General features: G+C 45.2%; 1 protein-coding gene and 1 long non-coding RNA gene across 3 annotated transcripts in view; both read left to right on the top strand.

The window, feature by feature from the left end:
• Positions 1–22,826, top strand: part of LOC310743435 — a 93,413-nt gene that overhangs the window by 43,514 nt on the left and 27,073 nt on the right. The window lies entirely within an intron of this gene.
• Positions 1–22,826, top strand: part of INO80D (INO80 complex subunit D) — a 40,564-nt gene that overhangs the window by 1,692 nt on the left and 16,046 nt on the right. Inside the window, exons 2-7 of one of the 2 annotated variants that reach the window (XM_083627773.1) lie at positions 13,472–13,546; positions 13,677–13,923; positions 16,954–17,723; positions 19,665–19,773; positions 21,165–21,392; positions 21,491–21,594. In XM_083627773.1, coding sequence (XP_083483899.1) covers positions 13,706–13,923; positions 16,954–17,723; positions 19,665–19,773; positions 21,165–21,392; positions 21,491–21,594 — 1,429 coding nt within the window. In that variant the 5' untranslated portion in view covers positions 13,472–13,546; positions 13,677–13,705. Of the gene's footprint in view, positions 1–13,471; positions 13,568–13,676; positions 13,924–16,953; positions 17,724–19,664; positions 19,774–21,164; positions 21,393–21,490; positions 21,595–22,826 lie in introns of both variants that reach the window. The other variant, XM_083627772.1, reaches the window with a different exon arrangement.

Genomic DNA, 22,826 nt, shown 5'->3' on the forward strand with positions numbered 1-22,826 from the left:
GAAAGAAAGAAAGGGAAAAGCCTAGAAACAACCTTGGTTAGTTTTAAGATTTGTTCCAGGGGAGGGGGAGGTGGTGGGTGGAGGGTGCTGTGCCCAGCTTCTTACTTCTGGCGTCCGTTTTGCCAGGGCTACCAGATCTTACCACTTCAGTACTTTCCTGGGTGCTGTCAGAGAGAGAGTCCAGCCTTGCAAAGGCATGCTGGGTTTGTGTATGAAACCCTGGATTTTTGTGAATGGGTTGGAATTGTAAAGGCTAGCCTCGTCGTTTCTGGACGTTCGTAGCCTGGAAACAATTTACTACCCAAGCCAGGGTCTTGGGGGTGTGTTAGGCCATAAACACATTATACAAGGACACAGATAGCGTTCTGTAAATGGTTGCTAAATTGTTTCTGTGGTCAGTGTTTGAGCGTAAAATCTTCAGGAGAAAGCAGTTGCAGAAGAGATGCGTTTCAGGAATGTCAGTTCAGAAATGTGGCTAGATAAGTATAATTGTGTGTAGGCATAAATTCAAGTCCTTGAGACTGGACTGTATCAATGCAGTGGTCTGCAACGGCCAGATTCCTAGGCCAATGTTGCAAAAAGTTAACTTGGGCTTGAATGCTTACGGTACATTCACCTCCTCCATCTTCAGGTGAACTTTTGGCCAGGATTGCAAAAATCTAGTTCCGTGTATCCATGAAGGGAGCTTTGGATTTGTGTGTCTCATAGTGTGCCTCTTCAAGCCACATGTCAAAACAGTTTCTGAAACTGAAAGGAGTTTAGAATGCAGTTTGGGACTTGCCATTGGGACCTGCCATTCACAGAAATTGAAAGGCTTAAAAACAAAACAAAACAGTGCTCAGTTTAAGGTCTTGGCTGCACTCAAAGTATGTTTTTGGATCTCTGTCCTTGTTTTGTATGCAGAATAGAAGCTCCATTGCGTGGGGGAATTGAAATCAGATGTTTCAGGTGAGCTTTTCTGAGATTCCAAATGGAATACAGTACCTATATAGGCAATTTTCCATTATTCTTAGGTGACTGGTGGGACATTTTCGTTTTAGTTCTGGCAAAGAGTGTGGCTTCAAGTGTCTGTTCTGCAAAGCACTCATGCAAGCTTTCTGTTATAAATGCATTACAGAACTGTACCTTGAATGGACTTCCCAACTCTCAAGAGTGCTGTTATGCTGAGGGAGATAACAACAACTTTGTCACTGTAGAATGATGGACCAAAACTGTAACCTATGACACTATAATCCTATGCATTATTTGGTGGTGTTTTGTTAAAGCCGTTTTGTCTGTGCTAGCGTAAGTGCTTCAAGGCTGAGGGCTAGTCTACACATTCTCAAAAAAGTCACCATGTGTTTGGGTTCTGATTCATTATTTAAATATAACCATCAAGCTGCATAGTGCTTTCCAAAGTATAAGAGGACAGGTTCTTGTTCCAAGGAGCTTACAGTTTTAACATCACCACCAGCAACAACCATTTCTTAAGTGTATTTCAGTAGTTGCACTTAGCTTTGGTAAAATTGAACATGGCCTTATCTTCATAGGAACTACCTTTTAAATCCCTCCCCTCACACTGGACTCTCACTCCATTAAAATAAGTAAATTTTACTTTTAAATAAGTAGCATAGGGTGGAAATGCAAAAAAAAAGTTATACAAATATGAACATTACTATTTAAAACACAACTACCTAATGTTAAGACCCTTCCTTACCCCAAATACAGCACAGGGTGCTGACTAGGGGGCCCTAGTTAGCAGATGACGCTGTGGTCTAAACCACTGAGCCTCTTGGACTTGCAGATCAGAAGGTTGGCGGTTCGAATCCCCGCAACAGGGTGAGCTCCTGTTGCTCTGTCCCAGCTCCTGCCAACCTAGCGGTTTGAAAGCACACCAGTGCAAGTAGATAAATAGGTACCATTGTGGTGGGAAGGTAAACAGCGTTTCCGTGCACTTTGGCTTCCGCCACGGTGTCCCGTTGTGCTAGAAGTGGTTTGATCATGCTGGCCACATGACCCGGAAAAGCTGTCTGTGGCCAAACTCGGGCTCCCTCGGCCAGAAAAGCGAGATGAGCCCCGCACCTCATAGTTGCCTTTGACTGGACTTAACCGTCCAGCGGTCCTTTACTTTTTACCTTTACCTAGTTAGCTTTTTTGCATGCCTCCAAATAATTGCTCTGCCTGTCTTACTGATTTCAACAGAATTAAAGCTAGCTTTTCATGAATGCCAGTACATCTTAAATAATTGCAAAATGTGGGTTGAATACAGTTGACTGTTATAAAGTAGTTAATTTCCATGATTGGCAAATAACTACCACATAGCCAGTTGCTTTTGCCACCTGTCCGCATGGAGCGAAGAACCTTTACTATCCACATTCAATCAGACATCCCGGCAATCAGGAGGTGTTAAAAATCTCACCACATGGGTGTATGTGCACTGAGAAATGTTATGACTTAGTAAGTGGTAGTTACTCTTCCAAAGCAGAGAGAACTACAATTTTAAAATGAGAGACAATCTAAAGTTGAAGGTTTCATTCTGCAAAGTGGTACATAAATACAATATTTCAGAGTAATGAGTATTATCATATTTCCTGGGCGGGCGGGGGGGCTTGAGGGAAGGAACTCTAAAATAAGGGTTATCTGACAGTTCTCTCAGTGAGGTAGCACATGCTCCCCTCCCCTCTTTAGTACTGAATATTTTGGTTCCACCAGCCTACCCTGTCTTCAGATTCTAAAACTGTATCAGTTTTAGAAAGACAGAATGGGAGCAGTTTTGTCACATCTAGCTTCTGGAGATTTTTTTAAAAGTGGCTTGAAGTGTTCAAATATAGAATTACTGATGATAATGAGAAAAATGCTGCTGGGACTAAATTAACATCTTTCTGATATGTGGGTGTTAATACTGAGAGCAAGACGATATGAGTCACTTTCACTCTGATCCTAAATGCAGGATGTGGAAGTAAGTTGCAACGACTTTCAGGGGAACTTGTTTTCACATTAGGGGTACAGTCCTCTGCACGTACCTGGGAGCAACCCCCCTTGAACACACCGGGCTTACTTTGGAATAAACATTCCATAGGATAGTGCTGTCAATGTCCATAAGATTGGACTCAATTTGCCATGATCCCAAGGTCCATGGAGGAGAGAAATGTGGTGGCTCAAAGGGCTTTGTGTTTCACCAGTATTGGCTCCTAGGTGATCCCTCCTGAAACATAGCAAACCGAGGAAAGGCTGACCATAAATTCACATGAGTTAGCGTCCGCCATGGAAGATTTCAGTAGAAACCCTGGGCAAAGGGATTAAGGATGCTGTGTATAGGCCATGGCTGATGGGATATAAAATGCTCAGCAGCAGGTCATTATTAATATCTGACGCTATCATGTGATTTCAGTATAAATCTCTAGAAATCAGTGGGGAATGTCTGGGGCCGAATGCAGCCTTCTTGACATCTCTAGTAAAGGGACCCCTGACCATTAGGTCCAGTCGTGACCGACTCTGGGGTTGTGGCGTTCATCTCGCTTTATTGGCCGAGGGAGTCGGCGTACAGCTTCCGGGTCATGCGGCCAGCATGACTAAGCCGCTTCTGGCAAACCAGAGCAGCGCACGGAAACGGCGTTTACCTTCCTGCCAGAGCGGTACCTATTTATCTACTTGCACTTTGATGTGCTTTCGAACTGCTAGGTTGGCAGGAGCAGGGACCGAGCAACAGGAGCTCACCCCGTTGCGGGGATTTGAACCGCCGACCTTCTGATTGGCAAGTCCTAGGCTCAGTGGTTTAACCCACAGCGCCACCCGTGTCCCTCTGGACATCTCTATTCGGCCCTTAAATGCTTCCCAGGGCACACCCTTCGCTGGCTCTACTTCCCACCCCAAATGTTTAGGTGTGTGGCCCTTGGAAGTTTTTGGTGAAGGAACTGTGGCCATTGGGTTGAGAAAGTTCCCCGCATCACCTCTAGAATATGATGTAGAAGGGGTTTCTGTCTTGGTAACTAGCACCTTGCAAACAAAGATTGCAGTTCTAAGCAAATAGTAGGGAAGCACCATTGAATTCAGTGGATCTTCTTAGGAAGCACGGGCTCCATCTGCACTATGCATTTAAAGCAGTATCATAGCACTTTATAAACAGTCATGGCTTCCCCCAAAGAACCCTGGGAAGTTTAGTTTATTAGGGATGCTGATATGTTGTTGTTTAGTCATTTAGTCATGTCCGACTCTTTGTGACCTCATGGGCCAGAGCACGCCAGGCACTCCTGTCTTCCACTGCCTCCCGCAGTTTGGTCAAACTCATGCTGGTAGCTTTGAGAACACTGCCCAACCATCTCGTCCTCTGTCGTCCCCTTCTCATTGTGCCCTCCATTTTCCCCAACATCAGGGTCTTTTCCAGGGAGTCTTCTCTTCTCATGAGGTGGCCAAAGTATTGGAGCCTCAGCTTCACGACCTGTCCTTCCAGTGAGCACTCAGGGCTGATTTCCTTAAGAATGGATCGGTTTGATCTTCTTGCAGTCCATGGGACTCTCAAGAGTCTCCTCCAGCACCATAATTCAAAAGCATCAATTGTTCGGCAATCATCCTTCTTTATGGTCCAGCTCTCACTTCCATATATCACTACTGGGAGGATGCTGATATAGTGTTCAAGATTTCCCAGGCGCCAGGTGCGTTTTGTGACTGACGCACGCCCAATTGCAACCAGGTGGAGATGTCTGGATGCAAGGTTGGCGACTGACATCTCCACCTGGCTGGCCCCTCCAGCTTTCTTAAGCAGGTAAGCAGAAGATCTTATTTATTGCGTCAGTTTTCCACCTTTTTCTCCAAGGAGTACATGGTTCACCTCCCTCCTTAGTTAATCCCTACAATGACCCTGCAAGGCAGATTAAGAGGTTGTGAATGGCCCAAGGTCATCCAGTGAGCTTTGTGACTGAGTGGGGATTTGAACCCTGATCTCCCAGGTCCTAGTCCAACACTCTTAACCACTACACCACAATGACTTCCTAGAGCACGGTACTTCTGCTATGGGGCAGCTCTATAAATTAAGTAGGTAAATAAATATGGGGAAGGCAAACTGTCTCTTCGAGAAGGATCTGAAATAATTTCTTTGAAGCTTGAATTTGTTTGTTTTATTCTGGATTGTTTTATTTGATGTTTTAATGTGTTGTACACTGGTTTGATTTTTTTTAAAATATAAAGCAGTATAGAAATGAATTGAAAAGAATACATACATGCATACATACATACATACATACATACATACATATATACCACTGCAAAAAAGGTACCTAGACATTCTGTTGTAGTGCCATTTGGTGATAAACTTATATACCTGAGTTTCTAACACTGATTGGGAGACCCCCTATTTCCCATACAGAGCTATAATTCCCGGAGTTTTCTGGGGTAAGCGATTGATCGTTAAACCACTCTGAAATTGTAGGACTGTAAGGCAATAGAGATTTCCTAAAGCTCTTTGCAGCCTTAACGTGCTACAGTTCCCAGGATTCTTTGAGGGAAGGAATGACTGTTAAAAGTGATATGATACTGCTTTAATTGTCCACAGTTAGGATCATGCCGTCGGAATGTAGCATAAGCTAGATCTCAGTTGGTTAGATGTACTGTGACTGAATTTCTCGGTCGCGCAATGAGCTGTCACACATGACAGTTGTGGAGGCTTTGGAATGTATTCAGATCTTTCCTTTTTCAGAGCTGCGATAGTTTACTAACTCTCTTGATCTCTGGTGAGGATTACCACTGTATTCCTCCACCATTTGCAGCAGGGATTACCACTAGAAATGCTCCTACAACAGAAGGATAAAAGATTCTTCCATGGACCTGCCTTGCTTCCTTCCATATACAGTGGTACCTCAGGTTACAGACACTTCAGGTTACAGACGCTTCAGGTTACAGACTCTGCTAACCCAGAAATAGTACCTCGGGTTAAGAACTTTGCTTCTGGATGAGAACAGAAATTGCGTGGCGGCAGCGGGAGGCCCCATTAGCTAAAGTGGTACCTCAGGTTAAGAACAGTTCCAGGTTAAGAACGGACCTCCAGAACGAATTAAGTTCTTAACCTGAGGTACCACTGTAGTAAGATTCTATATGAGCTCCGAATTTTGGGGAGTTGGGTGGGTGGAGGTTATAGTAGATGCCTGTACACTCAGTTCTTGGATATAGAGACACATATAGGTTAAAAAGTAAATTATAAGTTGAACTATGTCGGAAAGAAGCAATGTTTGGGAAGAGTACTAAAGGACAGGATTATTGCTGAGGAGTTGCTCAGGGCTCTCATGGCTGTCCCTCTGCAGCTTACCTTGGCTGGTCACCAGCGTGGCCATTTAACGCTACTATGATGGCCAGAAGCTCTCAGATGCCAATTGCATTGTAGTTCAAGTTGCCGTTTCTTGGTAGTCAAGCAAGCTGTATGACAACAGCCTTAGGCAAGTGTATGTGTGTGTAGAGAGAAGAGAGTTGTTGGCATCCATTTGTCTTGAAAGACAGTAGAGTACTCCTCTGGGGGTGAAGTCAAACCACTGTGTTAGCAGCATCAAAGTGACCTCCCCAGGGTGCAAGTCTGGGCAGGTTGTATGGAGGTCCTGGGCTGACCAGACAGCTAGGCACCTCTCTTGGCCTCGTTTATGTTGTCCAAAGGAAAACAGAGTAATACGTTTGGAACCAGCTTGGCTCCAAGAGTTGCTGGAAGGTGGTGTGCAAGGTGCCATCCAACCATCTTAGGGACTCCACTCTGCAGTTGTGTAGAGATTACTCCTTAACCTTTTATTCTAAAGATACCCTGCAAGGCAGCAGAGGTTTGGATCCGTGTTCCTTCTAGATGGGTTACCTTTCCAGGTTGATGAGCCCCATCTGCCCCTCACTTCCCTCTACAGTGGTACCTCGGGTTACATACGCTTCAGGTTACACACTCCACTAAGCCAGAAATAGTGCTTCAGGTTAAGAACTTTGCTTCAGGATGAGAACAGAAATCGGGCTCTGGCGGCGCAGCAGCAGCGGGACGCCCCATTTGCTAAAGTGGTACCTCAGGTTAAGAACAGTTTCAGGTTAAGTACGGACCTCTGGAACGAATTAAGTACTTAACCCGAGGTACCACTGTATATCACATGCAGAAACTGCCTTCTTGACCATTGGACGCACTATTGGTCTTGCCCACTCAATCTGCTGGAGTCTGTCTTTGCATGCAGGGGAAGTCCCTAGCTCACCAAGGGTTTGAGACCCGTTGGCTCCCCTCACCTGGTTTAGCCAGTCGAAGCTGTTCCCAGGATGTGTCTGCTGTTGCATGCTGACAGGAGCCACAAGTGAGAGCTGAGTGCAGGGTGGGGACCAAAGGTGGACAAACTACCCCAGAAGGGGCACAACATGCCCCCCTCCGAGGTACTACCCCATACATAAACACACACACACACAACATTTAAGTACTGTTTGTAGATGTTTTCAAAATATTGTTGCTGTGATACTTTAGGGCATGACTGCACCATATGATGCAGGATTGTCCCTTGCTGCTAATCATCTGGTCGGACGTCAGTTAATGCCTAAGCAAGTTTGCTTTGGAGAAACAAACCACAAGTGTTGGCTTGGATGTTAATGCTAAGCCAGGCACTCTGTGGTTTGCCTCCCAGCTCTAGGAAGGGAGGAGCAAAACAGGGACTGATAGAGCAGTGTGCACACATGGCTTATGGCCAGCATTGCGACTGAACATGGCAAGTGTGTGTCTGCAGAGCAACTTTGGTGGTGAAGCAATTGGTCCAGGACTCAAAGGAGCCGCCAGAGTTGGATTGTTAGGTACAAAACTTGCTCCCATTGGCACTCAGGAGTGAGTGGCATGGATGTGAAGGGGGAATGAAGACCGGTTTACAGAAGTATAGGGCAGTTACTTTGAGCTGAATAGCGGCTGAGGAGAGAAGCAGCTTTTTTTTATGTACTATCCTTCTCTTTAAAAAAGGTTTTATCTTGTTTAATTTGTTCCTTTCCATGCCTGAGCACATTCAGTCAACCCCTCCTACTATACATACAGAGGATGAGCATGAGGGTGAGGAGAGAGATAGGATTCAGTTATATGCAGGAATAGCCTAGTTTTTGTTCGCACTTTTTGTACGATTGAAAACCTTAATAAATTGCTAATCACGAATTGATCCAAAAAGAATCTGCCATGGAACCATGACTCCCAGAACTCACAAGCTAGTCTAATCTTGTTTGTCATAATTTGTAAAAATAAAAAAAAGCTATGAATTGAGGAGTAAAAATATTCTTTCTGGCCTTTAAATCAAGGAACAATGCTCAGCATCTGTTCATATGAAAACCAGCTCATAACACCCCTGCGTGACCAAGCAACAGAACCCGGTCAGAATGTGTCTGTCAATTGGCTGCTGCGGTCACAGAGACAGGGAACAGGTTTTGACTCCTATCCCTTCAGGTGCATCGTATCGCTTTTTCCTGCATGCTCTTCGTTTATATTGGGGGAATGTAAATCATTGCACTTGCAGACGGTGTTGAAGTGAGGGGAATCCTGCTTTCTACCCCTGGCATTACCTGTCCGCAGCCACCACTGACAGGTAGACCACAATGGAGGTAGACCACAATGTTCTGCCTTTCTCTTCTGAAGACAGTTCTAAGAGTTGTGGAGGAGATGCAATTTGTTTCCAACACCTCCCCCAGCAAAAAAACCCCAAACCCACCCAGGAATATTGTTTGGGAAGGAGGCAAGTGTTTCCCCTCACCTTTTCAGGACCTGGAAACAAAGTTTTAATTTGTAGGGATAGGGTTTTAAAAAGCAGGCCTGGTCTCCCCACTTTGGCAGTTGCCCTTCTATCTATCCTCCCAGGCTCTCTTGACAAGGATTTTTGTTTGATTTGAATGTTTATTGTCCATATAAAACATCAAATCCTTACAAAATGTTAACAGCCCACTGTCATCTTCAAGTAAAACAGTGCCCTACAAAGTGCTATACAGTGGTACCTCGGGTTACATACGCTTCAGGTTACACACGCTTCAGGTTACAGACTCCGCTAACCCAGAAATAGTGCTTCAGGTTAAGAACTTTGCTTCAGGATGAGAACAGAAATCGCGCTCCGGCAGCGCGGTGGCAGCAGGAGGCCCCATTAGCTAAAGTGGTGCTTCAGGTTAAGAACAGTTTCAGGTTAAGTACGGACCTCCAGAACGAATTAAGTACTTAACCCGAGGTACCACTGTATTTTAAGGAACCACACACACTGAAGTAAGATCTTGTTGCTACTTGGATTTGCTGTATTTATACTACTGAATCTTTTAAAACGTTTGTGGAATAAATGCTCTCATAATTTGGATTCTTGAATCATTGCTAATTGCAATATTATTTTGCAGCGTAAATTATATTCAATCCCTAAAATATATAGGTGAGCGGGTGCCAAATTGTCACGGTTAGCCATGGCACACGGTGAAACAATCATTAGAAAGAACCATGGGCTACCAGATCAGAAAGGTAACCTTGTATGGTTGGGAAATAAGAGGGCACACACTATGGAAATTAGATTGTGTTGCCATCAAGCTTCCTAAATCATATCAAAAATTATGCGTTGGTTCCTTGTATTCTTAAACATAACTTTGAGTATCAGTATACAAGTACCATCCTGTGAGAATGGCACCAGGAATTTGCAGCACCCCTGCATGAGAGTAGAGGTGATCCCTGTGCTGGCATAGAAGATTACATTCTTCCGTGTTGTTCCGCTGTCTGCAGTTGAGTTGGCTTGTAGCAAAACCACTCCAAGGCTCTTGGGGCTTTGCCTTCCATCCTTTGGGAAGCTTGACAGCACACCTGCACCCCCTTCCTCCACTTCTTGCAGCTGCTGCCAACAAGCTTGACTTCTTCCTCTCTTAGTTACCCAGCCCTGCTCACTTAAAGCCATTCCACACAACTCAGAAAGGTGTGCAGGATTTTTGGTCCAGGGCACTCACTGCTGACATCAAGACAGGGAGTTTTTTTTAAAAAGCCACCCCTGAGCTTTCTTTATTCCTTGCATCCTCTGAAGGAATCCTACCTGGCTAATCAGTAGCCTTTAAATGCTGCCTCCCACCTGCTGTGTGACCAGGGAACATGTGTCATTTGCTTGGCAGCAGGGGACCAGAGTTCCCCTTCCAGATTTTGCTCCAGACCACCCCTACGTAGTTTACTTGTCCAGTCCCCAGTTTGGACCCTGGTAATGCTGCATAACGGGACGCGGGTGGCGCTGTGGGTTAAACCACAGAGCACAGGACTTGCCGATCAGAAGGTCGGTGGTTCGAATCCCCGCGACGGGGTGAGCTCCCGTTGCTCAGTCCCAGCTCCTGCCCACCTAGCAGTTCGAAAGCACGTCAAAGTGCAAGCAGATAAATAGGTACCGCTCTGGTGGGAAGGTAAACGGCGTTTCCGTGCGCTGCTCTGGTTTGCCAGAAGCGGCTTAGTCATGCTGGCCACATGACCCCGAAGATGTACGCTGGCTCGCTCGGCCAGTAAAACAAGATGAGCGCCGCAACCCCAGAGTTGTCCGTGACTGGACCTAAAGGTCAGGGTTCCCTTTACCTTTACCTTTAACGCTGCATAAGCCAGGAGTCGAGAGGGAGGCTTTGATGTCCCCTGGTGACAAAGTGCAAGCAGTTTTCCGAACTATCCCAAACAATGCTCTGCTTGTTTACTTCAGAAATAAGAGGATGTCTGACCCTTCTTCCCTTTTCCGACATGTGAGAGAGTAGCAGTGAAGGAAGGTAAAAGGGGGCACATGAGATGGCAGCAGGTTGAGGGAAACATCAGTTGTATGGAGCATTCTTGCAACTCCATGTATGTGGATGGGTCAGATACTGAGAGCATCTGAATGCAGTGTTAGAAACTGGGATAAAAAAAGCTAGGAGCATAATAATAATAATGATGATGATGATGATGATGATGATGATGATGCCTGAGTTTCCCCAGCCACTCCAGGCGGCTCCCAATTGAGTGTTAAAAACAATACAGCATTAAATATCAAAAGCTTCCCTAAACAGGGCTGCCTTCAGATGTCTTTTAAAAATGGGATAGCTGCTTATTTCCTTGACATCTGATGGGAGGGCGTCCCACAGGCTGGGAGCCACTACCGAGAAGGCCCTCTGTCTGGTTCCCTGTAACCTCACTTCTTGCAATGAGGGAACCGCCAGAAGGCCCTTGGCACTGGATCTCGGTGTGCGGGCAGAACGATGGAGGTGGAGATGCTCCTTCAGGTATACAGGACCGAGGCCGTTTAGGGCTTTAAACGTCAGCACCAACACTTTGAATTGTGCTCGGAAATGTACTGGGAGCCAATGCAGATCTCTCATGACTGGTGTTATATGGTCCCGGCTGGGATCTTGGGATCTGGGTTGTGGGCACCAAAACAGAATGTCTAGTTGCCATTTGGGGGAGGGGGTTGGCAACACTTTTTATTTATTATTTTGATAAACATGAACTAATACGCAATTCACATAAGAGACACATTGTTACTATCACATTTTTAGCAGAAATTGTTAATACATAAGTGTAATTTGGTGTTTACAGTAAAAATATTCGCACCATACTTCAGTGTTCAAAACACTCTACTCTCTATTATTAAACTCCTTAACATATTGTCTATCTTTAGCATATACTTGGAGGCTTCAAAGCACGTACATTTCAGTAATCCTTGAGTGTCAGCCAGGCACAAAAAAATGGCACCCAGACTTTTAGAGGTGCTTGCGAATGGAGAATCTTTAGGCGCAAAGTGCGCCTGGCACCCTGCTAATTTCAAACCCTGCCTGGGAGGCAGAAAGCCTGGTTGGGCGAGTGGGGTTGGTTGGTTGGCATCCGCCTGTCTCAAGAGATAATGGAAGAGTGCGTCTTTGGGGGTGAAGTCAAACCATCAGAATTACAGTTGCTGTGGCTGTAGAGACCGATGTGGGAGAGACATGTTTTGTTGCGGCTGGAGCAGATGAAGGCGTCCGGTTGTGCTGCTGCAGATTCACCATGGCATTTCTTCTTTCTGCCCTCCTCCCAGCTGTCATTGCTCCTCTGGTAACTGATGACCTGACAGATGGTCTCTAGGTGTTGCGGTCGTCTGCAAGGGATTCCCACGCGGCAGTGTTAATGTTGTCGGCTTTCATGTCATGTTTGTACACATCTTTGTAACACAGTTGGTCTGCCAACGGGCCAGCTGATTGAAGCCAGCTCCCCGAGGAGCGTATCCTTGGGGATTGTGCCATCTTCCATTCTGTGGACATGGCCAAGCCACCATAGACATTGCTGAGTCATCATCATCATCAAACCTTTATTGCATTAGCATACAGCCATAGCAGGATAAGACAAAAAATGCTAGAGAGAAGCAACCTAACAAGATTCAAACGATATTACTGGCATTGTGACATTTAAATTACCCTAAAACAAATGCTTTTCTGATTGGAGGAACCAACTGGCCGCCTTTTGCATAGAAGAATTTCTCCAAGGCTTTGATGGTTCTACGGGCAGCCAGGATGGTCATATTTAGGTGAGCTGACCAACTAAGCCCATGCTGAAAAGTGATGCCCAAATACTTGAATGCTGAACAATATTCAATAGAGTGGCCCTCAAATTTCCAGAATGGCTTCCGAGTTTTCGTACCAAAAATAAGAATTTTGGTTTTGGCGAAAATGATTTTGAGGGAGTTGGTATCACAATATGTCATGAGCCCTCTGAGCATGTTGTTTAAGCACATTGCTGAGTCAAAACATATTTGGAGCAAGGTGTTTGTCGATTTGTGTCTATAATTTTAAACCTCTTATGAACCTCCGAGCTGCTGATTTGCAAAAGGAATGTCACCAGCTGCATGTTTTGTGTGGAAATCAGATTATTATTTAAGTGTAAAGTAGGAGCTTAACTGTACCTCAGGATACACGTTTTGCTATCAGTCTAAAATTCATGCCAAGTTCTTTTGCTCACTTGTAATGATAGATAGTTGGGTTTTGCACCAATACCTTAAAAAGCAACAATTTGACTATAATGTCAAGCATAATCTCTGAAGGTGGAAATTCAGATGAAGGGGAGATTTAAAGCTGAGAAGTGATGGATGGGGAATTAGCGCCCCTGCCCTTACCTAGTGTCAGTCTGCTCCATATTGCTCTCTCTCAACGTTGCTTTTCCAGGATTGGCAAAGGGTGTTGGGATTTGCTTACCCCCATTTTGCATATGATGCCAGCTTGCTGCCATGATTTGGCGCTAAAGTGGCTGGAGCTAAAACAGTTCTAAAACTTGCAGTGTACCTAGAAGGGAGGACATCAGTGAATGCTTTCCCATAAGTTGCTGGTAGAATTCACCACAGCAAATTCTTCAGGAAATGGAGATAATATCCTTAGAGATAATCCTGTGCAAAGAGTATTTCACATTCAGATTGTTAAATTGGTGTTCCAGCTGATGATTTTTCTGGGGAGATCAAATTGATTCATTTGCGATTCTGTGAGCAGTGCAGTTCTGTTTCTTTCATACGTTTTCATTAACACAATTTCTCTGTGTTATTCCTCCTAGACAATCTGCTTCATCTTGACTCGTCATCATTCCGGGATAGTGGTGTCTGAGGGGTTCTTTGCTGACGTTGACATGGTAGAGAAGATTTAAAATTGGGTAACTGGTCCTCTTCAGCTAGATTAGAACTAAAACTTTTATCTTCTTCGTTGACTTTGAAACTCGTTTTTAACTTTTGTTGTTTTGGTGGTGGGGGGTCTTGTTTCAGCTGATGTTCACAAGGAAAAGAGTCACGTGATGTATGAAGGCAAACACATACACTTTTCTGAGGTTGACAATAAGCCATTGTGCTCGTACAGCCCCAAACTGTGCAAGCAGAGACGACTTAACGGCTACGCCTTCTGTATCAGGCACGTTCTGGAGGATAAGACTGCTCCCTTCAAGCAATGTGAATATGTGGCCAAGTACAATAGCCAACGCTGCACCAACCCCATCCCCAAATCTGAGGACCGTAGGTAAGTAATGGGAGCACAGTTTTGAAAACAGCAGCGACAGTCTCAGTGGTGGCCTGGAGCATGGTTTGGGGGCACATGATAGAAGCTCGCCAGGTCAACATCTGGTCAACAGTTTGAATGGGAGACAACTTGGATCCCCCCTCACTGCCTCATTTTATCACCTTGGGTGGCGTACAATTAAGTTGTTGTGTGTGCAGAATAAGGTCCACTCTCACAGTGAGACTTTCCCCTTCTCTCCCCCCCCCCCAATTCTTTGGAGCATTGAGAAAAACCCAGAATAGTTTTAAGGGATGCGCTGGGGAATAAGGGGGAAAGGGAGTCCCATTGCATGTGCAGACCCTGTACATATATCTTGAAATCCACCCCCTGTTTCTAAATTATCCTTCATCCTATGATCCCAGCCAATCAGGGATCACATGCGAATTTGATAATGTCGTGCTGTGCCATAATCAGATGTGTTTACATGGCAACATCACTGAGGGCAATTGACCATATTGTTCTTGCTAAGGAGGATGGAAAGGAATATGTCCCTTGTTGCTAAGACAACTAGATCAGGGCACTTCAGTGTTTGGTGTGCCGGATGCGAAAGTGGGCAAGTACCACATCTCTACTAGTTTTGCAGAAGAGAGAATTAAGTGTTCTTTGAAGTGCTTGGATGTTACCCTATGAAATCTTTAAAACAGGGCCTCTCTGTAGAGCAGGCACCCCAAAACTCAGCCCTCCAGATGTTTTGGGACTACAACTCCCATCATCCCTAGCTAACAGGACGAGTGGTCAGGAATGATGGGAGTTGTAGTCCCAAAAAACATCTGGAGGGTCGAGTTTGGGGATGCCTGATGTAGAGTATCTGTGGTGTGAAACTATAGCGCAGCCCTTCATATCTCATTGCCCCTCATGAATAGGAGCAGAATAAATTATGCAGACTGAGGCAATATTTGCCCAGTTGTTCCATTTGCATAACTTGTGAGGCAGAGTACCACAAGTTTTGACAGTGAGCCAACATTAATAAAAGTGACTTCGGAAATCACTGGAGAAACGCTGTCTGCTGAGCACACATTGGTTTCTGTAGACACCTGGCAGCAGTTCTTCTAATATGACATTGCAGGTTGTCAAAATGAAGGAATTTTGCTCTCAAGTAGAATTCCAGCCTTGCCTTCCTAGGGTTGTATCCAGGTGTGGCCCTCTAGTGATGGAAGTGCTCTCTGGTCCCATGGAGGTTCCCATGAATAAAATGGGAGGAAATGATTTTCACTGTTTCCTCTTTTATCCAGCAGCCCTATGTGCCACCTCCTATGCTGTTCCAATGCAGGTCCGTCCCCCCCCCCCCGCTATATTTTTCTGTTCAGATTATTCTTTAGTTAGCAGCGAATACTTTGGGCTTTGAATTAGCATAATTTGCCAGTTTTTCTGGGGCGGCTGATGCGATAGGCAGTAGGAATGCTTTGTTGTGGCTCACAAGATGAAGTGTATAACTTTCTAACATGCGTGTTTTGGGAAGGCAAGGGAAGTTAACTAGGTGTGAAGCATCATGTCACAACATTGGAAAATGGAGGACAGCAAGAAGAAAGCAGCATAAGCGTATCAGTTTAACACATTAAAGAGGCAGACTGTGGACTTATTCATAACTGGAGGTGTATAAAAAGACGGTGTTTTTCCCTTCAGAGTTATTTTTCCTTAAGATTTGTGATTGAAGCGGGGGCTGCCTACTCAAAAGGATTCAAAGGATTTTGAAAAGGATTCAAAAGAAACACAGTATTAAAGAAATGAATTATATCTGTAAGCCAGAACCCTAAATTCTGAAATTGGGAAATCTGAATTCTGCAAGTCCCCAGTTAGCATCAGTATTAAGCTGTTTTTAATACTGAACTTTAAATTGACCTTCTGCTGAAAATTGGAATGAGGTGAAGACAGTGAGAAATCTGTTCATTTATTCAACAAGATTTATATACCGCTTAATTGACCCCAACCTCCAAGTGGTGTACTTAAAACAATATAAAATGTATATTTAAACTACCAATAAAATAAAATGTTAAAAATAAATTGACATAAAATGTATTGAAGCATATATAAAATCAGCATTTTTCTCAAGGAATATGCACAATAAAATTACATATTAAAAATATGTTTGGGGGCATGCTTGCCTAACCAAAAAAAGTTTTTAGTGGGTTCTGAAAGCAGCACAGCTAATATACCTGGCTAATATTAATGTGTCTCACCATTAAGTGTTCCACAGTGATGATTATAACAACAACCCACCCTCCATCCAAGGCTGGCTGGAGTGTACAGGTTATCCACTTTTTATCTTCTCAACAGCTGTGTGTGGAAGCTTAGGCTGAAAGAGGGTAGCTCAAAGACACCCAGTGAGTTTCATAGCTGAGTGAGGATTTAAACTCTGGTCCTCCTGTTCCCAAGTCAAATATTTCCAGCTTTAAAATTGTTTGCCTCAAGCCAAAAAACATATTCCCTCTTTGCTCTTTGACTTCATAATTCTCAAAGAAAAAAACCACCCACTCTTGTTCTTTGTTAAACCATTTTCTATCACTTGGGCTACTAATAAAATTTCTGCTTTGCATCCTTTTCGAGCATAAGATTGAAGTGTTAGGGATGCAAGCTTTTCACAGAAACGTGTAGAACCTAACACAGTTATTTTTATTAGGGTAAGAAAAGAGATCGCCTTGAAAGATATCTGCTGTGCTTTTATGTCACAGTTTTTCCATATATGGGCTCAATTGAAATGCAGACTGTAATTCTGCAAATGTTCTGATGTGCAGTTCAATTGGAAGTACATTGTATCTATGGTTATAATATAGCTAATGTAATATGCAATTCAAATAACATATTTATATTTGAAAGTTTATAATTGGCTATGAGATATTCATTTAAACCTTCTCCATTGAGGTTTCTCACACACAAAAAAAAGAAACAACTTATGTCATTTAAGCTACTTTCTCATGAATTCTAGTTTCTAGTTTCACCATGCTTAAGAGCTGGCGAGGAGAAAATAATTCTGATGGTCTTGGCTTCTCAAAGGTACTGCAACAGTCACCTGCAGGTACTTGGCTTTTTACCGAAAAAGGAGAGGAAGAAAAAGAATGACCCCGTCGAGGAGGTAAAAGTTCGGCACCAGATGGATTCTGTCGCCTTCAGCCTGACCGTTCCTCCACTGGCCTTGAAGATGCCCAATGGACTAGACGGGATGTCCCTCTCTCCACCGGGTGCCAGGCTTCCTCTCCACTACTTGGAAGCCGAACTGGAAGACCCCTTTGCTTTCAACGAGGAAGACGAAGATCTCAAGAAAGGGGCAACGGTGAAGAAGAAGCTGCAGAGCAAATTAGCCCAGAACCGGCAGCGCCAGAGAGAAACAGAGATTCTGAAAGTTCGCCAAGAGCACTTTAGCCCTCTTCCTGCACCTTTGCAGCAGCAGCAGCAGCAGCAGCAGCAGCAGCAGCAGCAGCAGCAGCACTCCCATCTCTCGCCATTACCAACTTCTCTAAAGCCAGCAGAGCTACAGCAGGGCTTAGTCTGCAAGTCACCTCAACCTCAGAACACCAGCCTACCAGTGCAGGGAGTGGCTCCAACCACGTACACTATAGCACAAGCCAGGCAGCTGTCTAACAAAAGACCGCTGCCTCCCCTGCACCCTACTAGGGCTCCTGGCCCAGACCCGCCCGGGGTGGACAGGATCCTTATGAAAGCCACAGCCTTCTCTCCGCACTCATCCTGTATGAGCCGGCTACAGAGACTGGTGAAACTGTGCACTCAGAAACAGCAGCTGGATGCTGATCTGTTTCCGCATTTAGGTAAGTGGAGAATTAATGGTACCCAAACGTTTCGATCATTCGGTCCAGTAAATTTGCTGTAGATTGGTAACAGTGCGCAAGTGAAGTACTTGAGTTAACTGTATCCTTGCGAGCGCGTGCTTTTTAATGCAGAAGGGCAAACTAGGCCATGGGCAGGTGTTTCTGCATCCTGCCTCACAGCTAAGTCCCGTAAAATTCAGCTCGTTACTACTACTAAAACCACATGGTTTGTCATTTTGTTTTCAAGGCAGTTCTTCTAAGCACACAAAAAAAGGGAGCATGGCTGTAAGTCTAGAGGACCAGTTCTAGCTTTTGTCATGTACGTAAACCAGGAATTTAGGATATTCAGATTGTTGCTATGGTACAAACATTGGTGGCTAGGCAATCTGAAGTAGCAGAAAGTGTAACGGCAATTATGGATATAAGGTAAAGGTACCCCTGCCCGTACGGACCAGTCGTGTCCGACTCTGGGGTTGCGCGCCCATCTCGCTTAAGAGGCCGGGGGCCAGCGCTGTCCGAAGACACTTCCGGGTCACGTGGCCAGCGTGACAAGCTGCATCTGGCGAGCCAGCGCAGCACACGGAAACGCCGTTTACCTTCCCGCTAGTAAGCGGTCCCTATTTATCTACTTGCACCCGGGGGTGCTTTCGAACTGCTAGGTTGGCAGGCGCTGGGACCGAGCAACGGGAGCGCACCTCACTGCGGGGATTCGAACCGCTGACCTGACGATCGGTAAGTCCTAGGCGCTGAGGTTTTACCCACAGCGCCACCCGCATCCCTATAATTATGGATATATAATTGGTCTAAACCACAGAGCCTAGGGCTTGCCGATTAGAAGGTTGGCGGTTCGAATCCCTGCGATGGGGTGACCTCTCGTTGCTCGGTCCCTGCTCCTGCCAACCTAGCAGTTCGAAAGCACGTCAAAGTGCAAGTAGATAAATAGGTACCATTCTGGTGGGAAGGTAAATGGCGTTTCCGTGCGCTGCTCTGGTTCGCCAGAAGTGGGTTAGTCATGCTGGCCACATGACCCGGAAGCTGTACAGCGGCTCCCTCGGCCAGTAAAGCGAGATGAGCGCCGCAACCCCAGAGTCGTCCACAACTGGACCTAACGGTCAGGGGTCCCTTTACCTAACTGACAAAAAACGATGAAGCAACAATGTGTTGCCTTCTTCCTTATACGGACCCTTCCATCCAGGTTATCTTCATATGCTTCGCTGTTCACTGACCTATGGCCAGAAATTAGCCTAGAGCACATTACTCTTTTCCACCTCAGATGTGGACCTCTGATCCCCATGCCCCACAGTGGCTGAGTATGTCTGTGCTAGTAAGCCTGACCACAGAAGACCAGGACTTAGTGCCAGGGGAAGAAGGGGCATAGCTAGACTTGCAGGGCAGTGGTGATTAAGAATCATAGGGTTGGAAGGGACCACAAGGCTCATCTAGTCCAACCCCCTGCAATGCAGGAATCTCAGCTAAAGCGTCCAAGACAGATGTCCATTCAACCTCTGCATAAAAACCTCCAAGGAAGGAGGGTCCACAACCTCCCAAGGGAGACCATTCCACTGTTGAACAGCTCTTAGCGCCAGAAAGTTCTTCCTGACTTTTAGTCGGAATCTCTTTTCTTGTAACTTGAATCCATGGGTTCAGGTTCTACCCTCCAGAGCAGGAGAAAACAAGGTTGCTACGTCTTCCATGTGACAGCCAGTTAGGCATATGTGAGAAAAACAATCCTACATGTGGCCATATAGCCTTTGATGGGGTGGGGTGAGATGGCAGCTGTTTGGGAAACTTCCATACGCGTGGTACATCTTTTCTCTTTTTGTTCTAATTCATGCACTTACAATGAGGTTCCCTTTTATGATGAGGCCCTCTGTTGTGCTATCACAACAGTGCTTTTTATTTGACTACTTTGTTTGTTCGCTTCCTTCCATGCTTTTCCAGGGTTGGACTGGTCAGAAGACAGTGGAGAAGAATTGGAAGAACTGGAACAAACCTCGCCATACCAGGTTGCATGGTCTATTCGGGAAGCCCTCAGATATGACAGGAATGAGTAAGTGCATACAACTCAGAACAGAAGACTGAGTAATTAAGTGCAGAATATGAAATAATACAGAGATCAGGCTGTTTTTTAAACTGTTACCTGTAGGTGAGGGTAGGTACAGTGGAAGAGGGTATTCATAGAGACTTGGGTTTGTATCCCCAAAGCTTTCTGTCTGTAAGCAGAATGGAGGTCTACTTGTGCCACTTGACTTCACTGTCCTCCCCTGAACACCCTCCAAAATCTTCTCTGGAGCACTGGGGGCCCTCTGGTGCAGGTTTTGGGGGGTACACAGTGGGTTGCAGGTGAGATGAGAGGGTGGTGAAGTCCCGTGGCAAAAGAGGAAGTCCATTCGTGCACTGAATTTTTACTCCAAACATTTTAGAAATAGCTGGTGAACTTTGTCCATTGAACCTGAAAAACAGATATGTATAACGTAGAAACAGAGGCCGGAATCAGAATAACAAAACTTGATCAGTGATCTTGCCCTTGGTGGAGGTGTTTGCTTTTCCTATCTCAAAAGCATCATTTTATAGTCCATTCCTAGGAGCAGCTACCATGGCAAAGAAACAGAGGATTGGTCACAAGAACTGTTGTGTTGCATGGTATCACAACTTGTGGTATTTCACTAGTATGGCCATTGCACCACAACAACAGTTTGTTCATAGTGGGTGGGGGTACTATTTCATTTATTTTCTATATTTCCCATCAGTTCTGTAATTCTCAAGGTATATTTACAACAATTACAATTTTATAGTGACAATAAAAAAATATAAGTGCTTAGATCCTATTCTCCCATCAGCAGAACTTTGTTTACAGGATGCTCCTGCTGGTGTGAGGAAGGGGAAGTCAATTTTCTTCCCCTTGACTCCCTCCCCCTGAGAATTTGCTCCAGAGGGAGAGGAAACCCTTTAGAAAAGCATGAAAAGTGGTGCTTAAGCTGCAGGGAAAAGGGGGAGCTGAGCCCTTCCATATATGGAGGGACAACTCCGGATCCAAGCCAAAATTAATGACAAATTCAGTAAAACACCCTAGTTAAATCATGAAGGGCAGAAGCAGCAATAAAATCAGACGGTAAAACTTTTCAAATAGTAGAAGCCTGAGAAAATCGAAAGACATTAGTGTGGACTCTAGTGTCGGCTAGATTGTCAGAGGGGATATTTTCATAAAAGGGGTGCCGCAGCCTTCTCCCTAGTTGCCAGCCAATGTGTGTGTGGGGAAACCATCCAAAAATGAACGCAGAGCTCAGGGAGGTTGACATGGAAACTGACATTTCTTCAGGTACTCGGGACTTGCGCTGTACAGACAAGATAGCAGTAGTGCAAGTTTGCGGAATGATGAGGTTGGGTTTTGAGTGCCAGCCACTTGATCACCTGCTTTTCCCTCCCCACACAATCTCACAGGCCAGATGATGACGCTGACGCCAGCGGCAGGAGCTCCCGCATTTCCCAACTTTGCACTTACTTTCAGCAGAAATACAAGCACCTCTGCCGCCTGGAGCGGGCAGAATCTCGCCAGAGGAAATGCCAACATACATTCCGGAAAGCCTTGCTGCGGGCAGCCAGCCGAGAGCCGGAGTGCGCTGGGCAGCTGCTACGAGAGCTCCGAAGAGCTTCGTGTACTCGGAACAGGTGAGGGACCACCCACACCTGGCAGTACAGCGCGCACGTTATATCCCAGCCTTCTCCGTTTTTTGGTGCTAATCTTCTTGGGTGTCCTTTTGTTTCAGCACAAGCCAAGCGAAGCAGAGGGACGTGTCACCATGTAGAGGGACAACAAAGGGCGAACCATGCACCAACAAGGCTCTTCCGTTCACTAAACATTGTTTTCAACGTATCTTTTTCACTGTCTTCCTGTTGTGGGCTAAAAACGTAATACAGTCGTACCTTGGTTGTTGAACGTAATCCGTTCTGGGAGTCTGTTCGACTCCTGGAACGGTTCGAAAACCAAGGCACAGCTTCCGATTGGCTGCAGGAGCTTCCTGCACTCAAATCGGAAGCCGTGGAAGCCACGTCCAACGTCCGGCTTCTGAAAAATGTTCGCAAACCGGAACACTCACTTCTGGGTTTTATGGCGTTTGGGAGCCAAAACATCAGAGTACCAGACAAACAAGGCACAACTGTAATTAATTCTGGCCATCTCCTATTTCCAACGAGTATTTCTGGGGGCACTCCTGCTAGCTTCTTGGCCTGGTGTTTCTTTTCAAGCTACCAACTTATGGGAGAGACTTGGTAAATCCATTCTTAAGCCTGTGTAGTTGTTTCAGCTCTGAAGCAGCAAAGAGACCCTGAAACAAAGGTAGAATTCAGGGGCCTAGCCAGCATTTGAATCTGTCCTCACTTCGAATCACTGGCATCAGGTCAGAATTGTTTTGTTAGGGCTATGGTAGACCTTCAGGGTGGAGGAACAAACAGCTTTCTAGAAATGTCCCTGTACTGGACACATGCACCTGGCATTGCCCTGTGTGAGGTTGGTTTGTCAGTTTCTGCAGAAAGTCTGAATTATCTTATAGCTTAAATTGCTATAAAGGTTTCAGCAGGGTGTGAAATCTGCACTGTGAGGTAGTACAATGACCTAGAATGAATAAGAGATGAAAGACCTATAATTCTGCAGTATCGACAGAAGAGGTAGAGATCAGGGAGAATGAAAGTCCTTATGTTAGAAGCCCTTACAATGAGCACGTGTACGTGAAATTGCAGGAGCAAAGAAAGGAAAGTTTCCAAATGCTGCAAGCTCGGAATTTTAATGAGTTTTCTCTTTCCCACTCCTCCCTCAACTTCAAAATTCACTTGAACCTCTTGCAGCTTTCCCCCCTGCCCCTTCCTAATTGCAACTTTAGCTTTAATTTTAAGGTTCCTCTAAGGCATTGAGGAAGAACTGAGAATTATAAAGGGATCAGTGAAAGGACTTTTGTAGATACGACAAGCGCAGAGCGTTTGAAAGAAAAGTGCCACGCAGAATATTGACTATGCTTTCAAGTGCTGGTCTTGGTATGGCTGTTTGCAGACTAGAGTTGGCGAGTTATGTGAGTTAGTCCACTGACATATCTTACCTTGCAGCCTCTG

Source organism: Podarcis filfolensis (assembly GCF_964270895.1).
Source record: "Podarcis filfolensis genome assembly, chromosome: 1".
Lineage (NCBI taxonomy): Eukaryota > Metazoa > Chordata > Lepidosauria > Squamata > Lacertidae > Podarcis > Podarcis filfolensis.